The following is a 13,537-nucleotide window of genomic DNA, read 5'->3' as shown; positions in this document are numbered from 1 at the left end:
GAATCTCAGTGTAGACGAGTGTAATGTGCTGCAAGTACATAGAAAGATAGGTCCCTTATCATTTAGCTACGATATAGCAGGTCAGCAACTGGAAGCAGTTAATTCCGTAAATTATCTGGGAGTACGCATTAGGAGTGATTTAAAATGGAATGATCATATAAAGTTGATCGTCGGTAAAGCAGATGCCAGACTGAGATTCATTGGAAGAATCCTAAGGAAATGCAATCCTAAAACAAAGGAAGTAGGTTACAGTATGCTTGTTCGCCCCCTGCTTGAATACTGCTCAGCAGTGTTGGATCCGTACCAGATAGGTTTGATAGAAGAGATAGAGAAGATCGAACGAAGAGCAGCGCGATTCCTTACAGTATCACTTAGTAATAGCGAAAGCGTTACGGAGATGACAGATAAACTCCAGTGGAAGACTCTGCAGGAGAGACCCTCAGTAGCTCGGTACGGGCTTTTGCTGAAGTTTCGAGAACATACCTTCACCGAAGAGTCAAGCAGTATATTGCTCCCTCCTACGTGTATCTCGCGAAGAGACCATGAGGATAAAATCAGAGAGATTAGAGCCCACACAGAAGCTTACCGACAATCTTTCTTTCCACGAACAATACGAGACTGGAATAGAAGGGAGAACCGACAGAGGTACTCAAGGTACCCTCCGCCACACACCGTCAGGTGGCTTGCGGAGTATGGATGTAGATGAAGACGTAGACGTCGTCTAACTGCAGGGTAATCGTACTCAATTTAAAATTTCTCTCTCGTGCTTTAAGGTCAGTCTACTAAAATGAGACTTACGGAAGGATGCATCAAATACTTCGAAGTTTCAAAATTCAGATGTAATTCCAACTGTTACTTAATATGTAAATATAAATTTGTGGGCAGACGGAAAGGAATTAGACGAGTTCGTCAATTAATTGTGTCGGACGCAGCTGCTGCTCTAGCCGAGCTCCCCCGCAGTGTGTGCTGTACTACAGGTAATGAAGCCAACCCAGAGCGCGCCGAACTGAAGCTGGTTTCTGGAGTTGCTATCAAGCGACCCATCTAGTACATAACAAAGTTTGGTCCGGTCCCTCCTTTCAACTGCGCCAGAACTCAGCTGGAACTGGAACGGTTCTCTCCCCTCCCAGAGATCCTGTGGTCTATTAGCAGTTTCGCGCGCAAGTAACGTGTTAACAGATGCATGTGAAACTAAATTGAATCTCTCTACGGCTCGAAAACGAAAAAGTAATGATGTCGAGATTAAGTTTCGCAATTAACATAGTTTCGCCGAAACCTTGGGCGGCTTTTGCGAGTAGCGCGGTAAATGACATGAGACCCTAAGGACTGTGAGGAGGGTGATAAGCTCGCAGTGTCCAAGAGGGAGAATTATTTTCGTGTGCGGGGGTTGCACTTATTTTCTCTACAGACGTTGCACTCGGGTGGGATGTGTTTCAATGTTAATGGAAAAAAGGAATTTTTTTATTTTTATTTATTTATTTATTGTTCCGTGGGAAAATTAAGGAGTGGCTCCATGGTCATGCAACGAGTCAATACATGAAATTATAACACGACAGTAGAAACAGATAAAATGAAATACAAGAAGCGTATTCAGGCGACAATTCGTAAGTTTAAATAAAGAAAATCAACAATGTAACACTAGAATTTACTTAATTTTTCAGCTCTTAAAGGAACTCCTCGACAGAATGGAAGGAGTGGGCCATGAGGAAACCCTTCAGTTTAGACTTAAAAGCGTTTGGGCTACTGCTAAGATTTTTGAGTTCTTGTGGTGGCTTACTGAAAATGGATACAGCAGAACGGTGCACTCCTTTCTGCACAAGAGTCAAGGAAGTGCATTCCACATGCAGATTTGATTTCTGCCTAGTATTAACTGAGTGAAAGCTGCTAACTCTTGGGAATAAGCTAATATTGCTAACAACAAACGAGATTAAAGAAAATATATACTGTCAGGGAAATGTCAGAATTCCCAGACTATTGAATAGGGGTCGACAAGTGGTTCTCGAACTTACACCAAATATAGCTCCAACTGCCCGTTTTTGAGCCAAAAATACCCTTTTTGAATCAGAAGAATAACCTAAAAAAATAATACCATACGACGTAAGCGTATGAAAATATGCGAAGTACACTACTTTTCGTGTTCAACTATCACTTATTTAAGATACTGTTCTAATGGTAAATAAAGCACCATTTAGTTTCTGAACAAGATCCTGAACATGAGCTTTCCACAATAGCGTACTATCTATCCGAACGCCTAGGAAGTTGAACTGTTCCGTCTCTCGTATAATATGCCCATGTCTGCTCAAAATATCAGTTCTTGTTGAATTGTGAGTTAGAAAGTGTAAAAACTGAGTCTTACTGTGATTTAACATCAAATTATTATCTACAAGCCACGAACTTATTTCATGAACTACATTATTTGATACTGTTTCAATATTACACACAACATCTTTCACTGCCAAGTTGGTGTCATCAGCAAACAGAAATATTTTGGAATCACCTGTAATACTAGAAGGCATATCATTTATATAAATAAAAAACATATGTGGCCCCAGCACAGACTCTTGGGGAAGGCCCCACTTAACAGTAACCCATTGTGACTGAACATCACTACCACTCTCAATATTGCGGAGAATTACCTTCTGCTTACTGTTGTTAAAGTAAGAGGCGAACCAATTGTAAGCTACTCCCCTTACTCCACAATTGGCCAGTTGTGGTCAACACAGTCAAAAGCCTTCGTTAAATCAAAGAAAACACCTAGCGTTCGCAACCTTTCATTTAATCCGTCCAAACCCTCACAGACAAAAGAGAATACAGCATTTTCAGTTGTTAAACCAATTCTAAAACCAAACTGTACATTTGACAGAAATTCTGTGAATTTAAATGCTCCAGTAGCCTTGTATATACAACCTTCTCGATAACTTTAGCAAACACCGATGGCATAGAAATAGATCTACAATTGTCAACATAATCCCTGTTTCCCTTTTCATAAAGTGGCTTCACTACGGAGTACTTTGATCGGTCAGGAAACCGACCACTCCTAAAGGAAAAGTTACAGATTTGCCTAAGTACTGCACTAACATACATAGAACAATACTTCAGTATTGTGCTAGATACCCCGTCATATCCATGAGAGTTATTGGTCTTTAGTGATTTAATTATTAACTCAATCTCCCTCTTGTCAGTATCATGGAGGAGCATTTCAGGTAACAGTCTCGGAACACTTTTTTCTGCGAGCGCTATATGATTCCCTGTTGGGACTAGGTTTCTATTTAGTTCACCTGCTATATTCAGAAAGTGATTATTAAATACTGTACATATATGCAACTTATCGGTAACACGGACATTCCCACTACGCACTGATTCTATATCATCGACCTGTCTCTGCAGACCAGCCACTTCCTTTACGATTGACCATATGGTTTTAATTTTATCCTGAGACTTAGCTATTCTATCTGCATACCACATACTTTTTGCCTTCCTAATAACTTTTTTAAGCACCTTACAAAACTGTTTGTAATCGGCTGCTGAATTTAGACTTTGACTGTGTTTCACGTTTTGATATAATTTCCACTTTGTTCCGTAGGATATTCTTATCCCTCTAGTCAGCCATCCAGGCTGCCTGTTTGTGCTAGTATCCTGTTTTGAACGTTCTAACGGAAAGCGGCCGTCGTTTGCTGAGTGACAACCATTTTTGTGATTCAGGCAAAACTACCAAAAACATAAGTAAGGATAGTTACAAGGAAATTTTAACGCTTACCTACTCGAATAGAAGGTAGGTGTCAGCGCGCCAACAATCATCACGTGTGGAACAACAGATCTATTTCACGGTCACACATATTAATGACCCACAGTAATGCAATGCTCCGAAGCTGTCGGACATGAGTGTTATGTTGCTGGGACACAGTTTATCATCTTTGACATGAAGTCTTTCATGAGATCTGCTACCGTTTTACTACAGAATATTCAAGTTACTGTGAGATGCAATTAGAGCTGTTTTCACGAAGGAAACTGTCTTCGTCTTCCTTCTACTACCTTCCTAAATATAGATAAGTAATAATTTAATGTTTTTGTACAATTCATGTTTCATTTATTCTTAATCAGTGTCTGTTCTTACCAGACACTCCTTTGGATTCCACAGTGCATGGGTGTCATGAAGAGCAAGATGTATGTCATTTACAAACCATACTATAACCTTTGCTTCCCTCCTCCACACTTCTCCCCCTCGATATTTTTCTTCGTTTCTTGCTTTCTTTGCTGTCCCTTGGTTGCAGTAGATAAGGTAGATCGCACGTCATTCTCTGAAGTGTAACGTCAAGTGTTTAGTATTTCGAAAATCCCACATCGTCGATGACTCAGAAAGAAATAAAAGTTTCCTGTTGTGTCAGCAGTCTTCCTTCCACTTGTAAATTCTACTTTTGTACCAGCAGTTTATATGGCTCCAATAACAACTACAACCATTTTTGCAGTGTTTCTGGTCAGTTTTAAGGCATCAAATGGCTGACAGTTTTTCAAATGTATCTACCTTCTCCTGGAAGGGTGGCTCATCGGCCCCTCATACGCCGCTTAAAATCTTTTGTTCTACTGCATATCGCTGTTCAAATTATTGAATTATCTGTTCCTCTGTTACTTCCGACAGCTTTTATATGCCGTATTAGCTTTGGATAGATTAACGTTGTGGATATGCTAGTGTACTTATTAATATAATGAATTAATTATTGTGATGCAAATGTGTATTCCAATATGATACCCACAGTCTCCGTGTTTTACAACTTCAGAGTGAAATTGGTGTACGTTCTAAGTCCATTCGTTCACAAACCTTGTTTTTAGTGCTAGTCTGTTCTTGGTACCTGTTGCACGTCCCTATACTTGTTCCATGCTTCGTTAAAAATGTTTCAAACATTCTCTGGAGTTAAATGTGTCATGCGTCAAGGTTTCCTCTATTTAGACAGGAATAGCTGCATTCTACGATTAGTTTTGGTACACTACGTGAATGACGTTGTAGATGGTAGGATTACCGGCAATATTGATGGCGTTAGTAGGGAAAGGAAGATAAATCAATGTGTAAGAGAGAAACTGGGAGCCAAAGAATTCTCTTAGGTTGTTCTTTTTTTCACAGGATTAAAGCGCACATCAGCCAGTGTTAGTTCACTGTGTATTACTTATCTTTACGGAATATAAGCTGCATTTTCTGCGTAATTAAAATTAGTTTATCGTGTACCTTCTGCGCTTTTATGTAACCAAAACAACAACTTTTGGTTCAAGTAGTGTTTCCATGCAAAACATAAAAAATATGCATACAATTAGTGTTGTTATTTTGTACTCAATAGAACATTATTAATCGCGGTCAATGGCAAGGATTTTGTGTTATTATCTATAAATGTGGAGGTTGAATAACAAAAACTTGTTTTATGTAAATTCGACAAAGTATTGAAGTTACGTTTGACACATTGCTTTACGTTTTATCTAATTTTTACCTATTTGTTGAGGAAACTTAATTTTCTAGAGCTATGTGATAAATCTGAATTTTTTTCCTTAGTTTTATTATCATAGCCATTTGTTACTCGTTAATAATCAAAAATTGTCGAATAAAACCTGAATTAGACATTGACAGTTTCAAACACTGCTTACTTTTAACTAACAGATGGGAAGATAACTATGTAGAACAAAAATGTTTCGTACGTTACCCAGCCCATTATATACCCTCACACAGTTTCTACACCGTTTACCGCTTCCAGTTTTTAGGGGAAGACACTGATCGCATATGTAAAGAAACGTAAAGAAACAGATTGTTATGAGGTAACGCCTGACAGTTATGCAACACAGCTAACATAGAGGTATTGCAGGCATGATCTTAACTGTCCAAAGCCGAAAGGAAAACGACCATTGTCTACGCTTACTTATAATGTTCTACGGTGGCGTACGATAGTTTTACAACTGTACATATGACGAACAGGTTTTTGGCTAAGTGGCATAGCTTTCTGAGCTGCGACAGCTATTTTGCAAACATAGAGATATGAAGGAAGACAAGCAAGGCTTTTGTTCCCCTAGATTTACACAAGATTTTTGAGTTAGCTAATAACCCATTCACCCCTCACATTCCGCGCGATAACCTCACCTAATGGACAAGTGCGTGCGAAGAAGCTGTGTGAACAGTGAGGACTACTGGTGGCTGGGCCTACCTTCGCACCTTCGAGAGACGGTGGCCGCGTCCGTCTGTTCCTCCTGGCCCGCCTTGAACTCGTGCAGGCCGAAGTCGGCCAGCTTAAGCACCCAACGTGAGTCGACCAGGCAGTTGGACGTCTTGAGGTTGCCGTGCACGCGGATCGCCGACTCGTGCAGGTACAGCATGCCCTGCATACAGTGTGCACCAAAGTTACTGTGGGATTTAATCACAACGTAAGAGTTGTAAGCTAACATGTTTCCATATTTACAAAATGAAGGCACCTCAACACAGATAATAATTTAAAATGGCGTACTTCCAAAACGTCCCATAAGGCACGATTCTGTGATGCCGTTTATAAACGTATCTCTATCGTAGGTGGATACAAAATAATGTTGGACAACCTGTACTCATGAGCTTCTGGATTAACGACACCAATTTTCTCTTACCAGTTTCGCCCTAATGATACTAGTAATGACTCGTCGAATGGACATCTCGATCGATGGTGTCATATAACTGAACGACAGGGATGAGCTGCGAGAACTGCCAGCTATACAAGAATCCATTTTGACAAATATGGGGATTAATGGGGTGGATTATCGTCTGGGGGCTGGTTTGAAGGCGAACAACGAACGAACACGGTCGAACAGTATGTTCAGGTATCTTCCCCCAGTCAGAGATATGACAAAGAGGCCTACTCAGTTCTACATCTAAATCTACATTTATATTCCGCAAGCAACCCAACGGTGTGTGGCGGAGGGCACTTTGCGTGCCACTGCCATTACCCCCCTTTTCTGTTCCAGTCGCGTATGGTTCGCGGGCAGAACGACTGACAGAAAGCCTCGCATCTCCCTAATTTTACATTCGTGATCTCCTCGGGAGGTACAAATAGGGGGAAGCAATATATTCGTTACCTCATCCAGAAATGCACCCTCTCTAAACCTGGACAGCAAGCTACACCGCGATGCAGAGCGCCTCTCTTGCAGTGTATGCCACTTGAGTTTGCTAAACATCTCCGTAACGCTATCACGCTTACCAAATAACCCTGTGACGAAACGCGCCGTTCTTTTTCGGATCTTCTCTATCTCCTCTGGCAACCCGGCCTGGTACGGATCCCACACTGATGAGCAATACAAGTATAGGTTGAAAGCTACCTCCTTTGTTGATGGACTACATTTTTAAGGAGTCTCCCAATGAATTTCAACCTGGCACCCGCCTTACCAACAATTAATTTTATATGACCATACCACTTCAAATCGTTTCGTACGCATACTCCCAGAAGTAACTGCAACCAGTGTAGACACTCTGCTCACGACATTATTGGTTGGCCTATTCCTCGAACGGTGCTCTGTTAGCGAGTGAGATGTAGCGACTCGTGCGTTTTCCGGCTTTTTCGTTCCTTGCCATCGACAATCTTTTTCCATGCTACAGGGACCAAATAGCGACCTTCCTACGTCCGTCCGTTTCGCTGTGTGTTGTGGCGTATGATGAGAGCACATGCAGACAGTATGGTGTCGGGTTGGTACCACATAGTGTGGGAGTCATTGTGGATGGTATGACTAATCGTTTACATTCCTGTGTACAACTAACGAAACATTTCCGGAATGAAATTTTTACTCTGCAGTGGAGTGTGCGCTGATATGAAACTTCCTGGTAGATTAAAACAGTTTGCCAGACTGAGGCTTGAACCCGGGACCTATGCCTTTCGCGGGCAAATGTTCTACCGACGGAGCAACCCACGCACGAATCACAACCCGTCCTCACAGCTTAATTCTGTCAGTATCTCGTCTCCTACCTTCCAAACATCACAGGAGCTCTTCTGCCAACCGTGCAGAGCTAGTACTCTTGGAATAAAGGATATTGCGGAGACAGGGCTTAGCCACAGACTGGGGGATGTTTCCAGAATGAAATTTTTCACTCTGCAGCGGTGTGTGCGCTGTCCGAAGAAGGCAAAGGTCCCAAGTTCGAGTCTCGGTCCGGTACACATTTTTAATCTGCCAGGAAGCTTCAACCAGAGATTTGTTGTACTGGGGCCCGATTACCCGCCGTTATCATCCGCGACAACGTGCAGTTGCCCACGATACTTTAGGCGAGGGGTAGCGGTTTTACCACATCTGAAGAACTAATTGTACACCACTGAAATGGAAGTGCGTGAAAATCCCTGTGCCTACACGGCCTCGGAGATAGTGTTCCACGTGGTAGGCTTTAGCAATTAAGCTGTCAGCGAATGCATTGATATCGTGTGCCTTGCCCACCCTGCTTTCTGCTGTGATGCCGAGAACCAGTATACACTGAAGCGTCAAGACATTAGGACCGCCTGGTAATAGTGTGTTAATCCACGTTGGTAGGTTTCCGGAAGTACGTGGTACCTGATTTCTACGCACAGGTCACGTAATCCTGTAAATTAAGTAGCAATGGTTAGTGACTGCAGGGCTGGTCGTAACAGGGACCCAAAGTCGTTGAATTACATTCAAATAACTCGAGTTTGGTGACCAAGACATCAATGTGAATTCACTACTGTGCTTCTCAAACTACGGTAACACGTGCCTTATGACAGAGACAGCTACTCCTGTAGGAAGTGCCACAGTTGTCGGGGAAAACATCAAGAATGTAGGGGTGTAAGTTGTTGTTGTGGTCTTCAGTCCTGAGACTGGTTTGATGCAGCTCTCCAAGCTACTCTATCCTGTGCAAGCTTCTTCATTTCCCAGTACCTACTGCAACCTACATCCTTCTGAATCTGTTTAGTGTATTCATTTCTTGGTCTCCCTCTACGATTTTTACCTTCCACGCTGCCCTCCAATACTAAACAGGTGATCCCTTGATGCCTCAGAACATGTCCTACCAACCGATCCCTTCTTCTAGTCAAGTTGTGCCACAAACTTCTCTTCTCCCCAATCCTATTCAATACTTCCTCATTACTTACGTGATCTACCCATCTAATCTTCAACATTCTTCTGTAGAACCACATTTCGAAAGTCTCTATTCTCTTCTTGTCCAAACTATTTATCGTCCATGTTTCACTTCCATACATGGCTACGCTCCATACAAATACTTTCAGAAATGACTTCCTGACACTTAAATCTATACTCGATGTTAACAAATTTCTCTTCTTCAGAAACGCTTTCCTTGCCATTGCCAGTCTACATTTTATATCCTCTCTACTTCGACCATCATAAGTTATTTTGCTCCCCAAACACCAAAACTCCTTTACTACTTTAAGTGTCTCATTTCTTAACCTAATTCCCTCAGCATCACCCGACTTAATTCGACTACATTCCATTATCCTCGTTTTGCTTTTGTTGATGTTCATCTTATATCCTCCTTTCAAGACGCTATCCATTCCATTCAACTGCTCTTCCAAGACATTTGCTGCCTCTGACAGAATTACAAAGTCATCGGCGAACCTCGAAGTTTTTATTTCTTCTCCATAGATTTTAATACCTACTCCGAATTTTTCTTTTGTTTCCTTTACTGCTTGCTCAATACACAGATTGTATAACATCGGGGAGAGACTAAAACCCTGTCTTACTCCCTTCCCAACAACTGCTTCCCTTTCATGTCCCTCGACTCTTATAACTGCCATCTGGTTTCTGTACAAATTGTAAATAGCCTTTCGCTCCCTGTGTTTTCCACCTGCCACCTTTAGCATTTGAAATAGAGTATTCCAGTCAACATTGTCAAAAGCTTTCTCTAAGTCTACAATTGCTAGAAACGTAGGTTTGCGTTTCCTTAATCTTTCTTGTAAGGTAAGTCGTAAGGTCAGTATTGCCTCACGTGTTCCAGTATTTCTACGGAATCGAAACGGATCTTCCCCGAGGTCAGCTTCTACTAGTTTTTCCATTCGTTTGTAAAGAATGCGCGTTAGTATTTTGCAGCTGTGGTTTATTAAACTGATTGTTCGGTAATTTTCACACCTGTCAACACCTGATTTCTTTGAGATTGGAATTGTTATATTCTTCTTGAAGTCTGAGGGAATTTCGCCTGTATCAAAAATTTTGCTCACAAGATGGTAAAGTATTGTCAGGGCTGTCTCTCCCAAGGCTGTCCAAAGTTCTAATGGAATGTTGTCTACTCCCAGTGCCTTGTTTCGACTTAGGTATTTCAGTGGTCTGTCAAATTCTTCACGCAGTATCATATTTCCCATTTCACCTTCATCTACACCCTCTTCCATTTCTATAATATTGTCCTCAAGTACATCGCCCTTGTATAGACCCTCTATATAATCCTGCCACCTTTCTGCTTTCCCTTCTTTGCTTAGAACTGGGTTTCCATCTGAGCTCTTGATGTTCATACAAGTGGTTATCTCCAAAGGTCTCTTTAATTTTCCTGTAGACAGTATCTATCTTACCCCTAGTGAGATAAGCCTCTACATCCTTACATTTGTCCTCTAGCCATCCCTGCTTAGCTATTTTGCACTTCCTATCGATCTCATTTTTGAGACATTTGTATTCCTTTTTGCCTGCTTCATTTACTGCATTTTTATTTTTTTCCTTTCATCAATTAAATTCAATATTTCTCCTGTTACCCAAGGATTTCTACTAGCCCTCGTCTTTTTACCTATTTGATCCTGTGCTGCCTTCACTATTTCATCCCTCAAAGCTACCCACTCTTCATCTACTGTATTTCTTTCCCCCATTCCTGTCAATTGGTCCCTTATGCTCTCCCTGAAGCTCTGTACAACCTCTGGTTCTTTCAGCTTATCCAGGTCCCATCTCCTTAAGTTCCCACATTTTTGCAGTTTCTTCACTTTTAATCTACAGGTCATAACCAATAGATTGTGGTCAGAGTCCACATCTGCCCCTGGATATGTCTTACAATTTAAAACCTGGTTCCTAAATCTCTGTCTTACCATTATATAATCTCTGATACCTTTTAACGTCTCCAGGGTTCTTCCATGTATACATCCTTCTTTCATGATTCTTAAACAAAGTGTTAGCTATGATTAAGTTGTGCTCTGTGCAAAATTCTACCAGGCGGCTTCCTCTTTCATTTCTTACCTCCAATCCATATTCACCTACTACGTTTCCTTCTTTCCCTTTTCCTACTACCGAATTCCGGTCACCCATGACTATTAAATTTTCGTCTCCTTTCACTACCTGAATAATTTCTTTTATTTCATCAAACATTTCTTCAATTTCTTCGTCATCTGCAGAGCTAGTTGGCATATAAACTTGTACTACTGTAGTAGGTGTGGGGTTCGTATCTATCTTGGCCGCAATAATACGTTCACTATGCTGTTTGTAGTAGCTTACCGATATTCCTATTTTCCTATTCATTATTAAACCTACTCCTGCATTACACCTATTTGATTTTGTGTTTATAACCCTGTATTCACCTGACCAAATGTCTTGTTCCTCCCGTCACCGAACTTCACTAATTCCCACTATATCTAACTTTAACCTACCCATTTCACTTTTTAAATTTTCTAACCTACCTGCCCGATTAAGGGATCTGACATTCCACGCTCCGATCCGTAGAACGCCAGTTTTCTTTCTCCTGATAACGATGTCCTCTTGAGTAGTCCCCGCCCGTAGATCCGAATGGGGGACTATTTTACCTCCGGAATATTTTACCCAAGAGGACGCCATCATAATTAATCATACAGTGAAGCTGAGTGCCCTCGGGAAAAATTACGGCCGTAGTTTCCCCTTGCTTTCAGCCGTTCGCAGTACCAGCACAGAAATGCCGTTTTGGCTATTGTTAAAAGGCCAGATCAGTCAATCATCCAGACTGTTGCCCTTGCAACTACTGAAAAGGCTGCTGCCCCTCTTCAGGAACGACGCATTTGTCTGGCCTCTCAACAGATACCCCTCCGTTGTGGTTGCACCTACGGTACGGCTATCTGAATCGCTGAGGCACGCAAGCCTCCCTACCAAGGGCAAGGTCCATGGTTCATGGGGGGGAGGGGGGTGCAAGTGGGCAGCAGTTAATATTAGTGCAGTCCACAGCTGCCGTGGTACCTTTCATTATTACTGCAGGTCCCATGTAAGCCCAGGTGAATGGCCCAGCACAGCAAAAGCTGGACCTGAACGGCCTGTGTCTGTGGTGTGGTACAAGTTACGAGCAGTTTTTCTCCAAGATGGCGCTGGATCCGGTCGCGCCTATCGCCCTACCGTAACAAGAGAAGCGGTTCACCAGGCCAGGGTGCAAGTTTCTAATGACCGGTAGTGCAATCGCGGTGATGTTGTGCCCAGTGAAGTCGCAGTTCGGTCGGCATGGAAACATGTAAAGGTCCTATGCTGTGAAGCCCATGTTCAACAATGTGCTCTGACTTGGTTGCTCAGAAACTCTTGCGCCTGCAAGAGGATTGTACGAGGCATATTCGGAAAGTAATGTGTGAAAACCAAAGCGAAAATCAAAAATTTTTATTCGTAGGAGTTAGCCACGCCTTCCTGCTACCTCTCTAACCAGTCGCCACTCTGACTTGGACATTTGACGAGGCGTTGCTCCCAGTTCCCTCGTCACAGAAAGCAGCCGCCTGTGCTTTCCGCCAATTCTCTACGCTGGCCTGCCTTTGGTTGTTGTTCGTAGCCAGCGTTTCATGTGAGCACAGATGTACGCGGGAGGGAGCCAATTAAGGGCTGTATTGTGGGCGGTGGAACACTTCTGATTGAAAACGCTGAAGGAGCATCTTCATTGCCCCTGTAGAATACGGCTGGAAATTGTCTTGAGGAAAGAAACGTATGACATTTATATTATGTGTGCTGCATAGCTTCAGACGAAATGGCCCACTAGATACAGATACTTGGCGGGAGATAGTGTTGTTTTAGGAATTTCTACATGATCACTTTGCGCTCTCAGCTGAAAAGAGCGACGTGAAGCGATCGACAGGTACATGAAAGACACTGCACAACACATGTGTGGAAAGCTGCACCGATTTTCAGTGGTTTCCATTCCGCGCCTAATCGGACCTAACTTTCCGAATTCGCCCCGTAATGTATATCCAGATCTGCCCCTGATCGCCGGCTACTCTGCTATACGGAGTGGACAGGTCTCCAAACGCCGTGTTCTGTGCTGAGCTATGGACGTCCAAAATTTGTCGCCTACACGTAATTTCATCGCCCTGCAACCACTTTCCATAGACTTTCACGACAGTAAGACGCGAACAGCTGACCGTTTCCGAGAAGCTCGTTCCAAGGCGCCGGGCCACAACAATCTTTCCTTTGTCGACGTCGATGTTGTCAGTGGATTTCTAAAATTACGGCTTGTTGTCGGTAGAATGACTTACCATTCGTCTATGCTTCGCTCATACAATTCCTTTACTGTGTAACATAGCCGCAAGGTCTTCAGCCAGCATTCAGTCTCTCGGTTGGCAGTGATCATGGCTCATTATTTTAAGTACATAGTACTTAGTAATACATACGAAGTACTTATTAA

The 13,537-nt window shown here is 42.4% G+C and overlaps 1 protein-coding gene across 3 annotated transcripts in view; it reads right to left on the bottom strand.

Annotated features, from left to right (window-relative positions):
- The window catches only part of LOC126278966 (guanylate cyclase 32E), an 829,856-nt gene that overhangs the window by 141,475 nt on the left and 674,844 nt on the right, over positions 1-13,537 (bottom strand). For all 3 annotated transcript variants that reach the window (XM_049979279.1, XM_049979262.1, XM_049979270.1), the window contains exon 15: positions 6,180-6,351. In XM_049979279.1, coding sequence (XP_049835236.1) covers positions 6,180-6,351 — 172 coding nt within the window. The remainder of the gene's footprint in view (positions 1-6,179; positions 6,352-13,537) is intronic.

Source organism: Schistocerca gregaria, chromosome 1 (genome assembly GCF_023897955.1).
Source record: "Schistocerca gregaria isolate iqSchGreg1 chromosome 1, iqSchGreg1.2, whole genome shotgun sequence".
Taxonomy (NCBI): Eukaryota; Metazoa; Arthropoda; class Insecta; order Orthoptera; family Acrididae; genus Schistocerca; species Schistocerca gregaria.
Note: the sequence above shows the minus strand (reverse complement) of the source record. Positions and strands in the feature narration are given on the sequence as shown.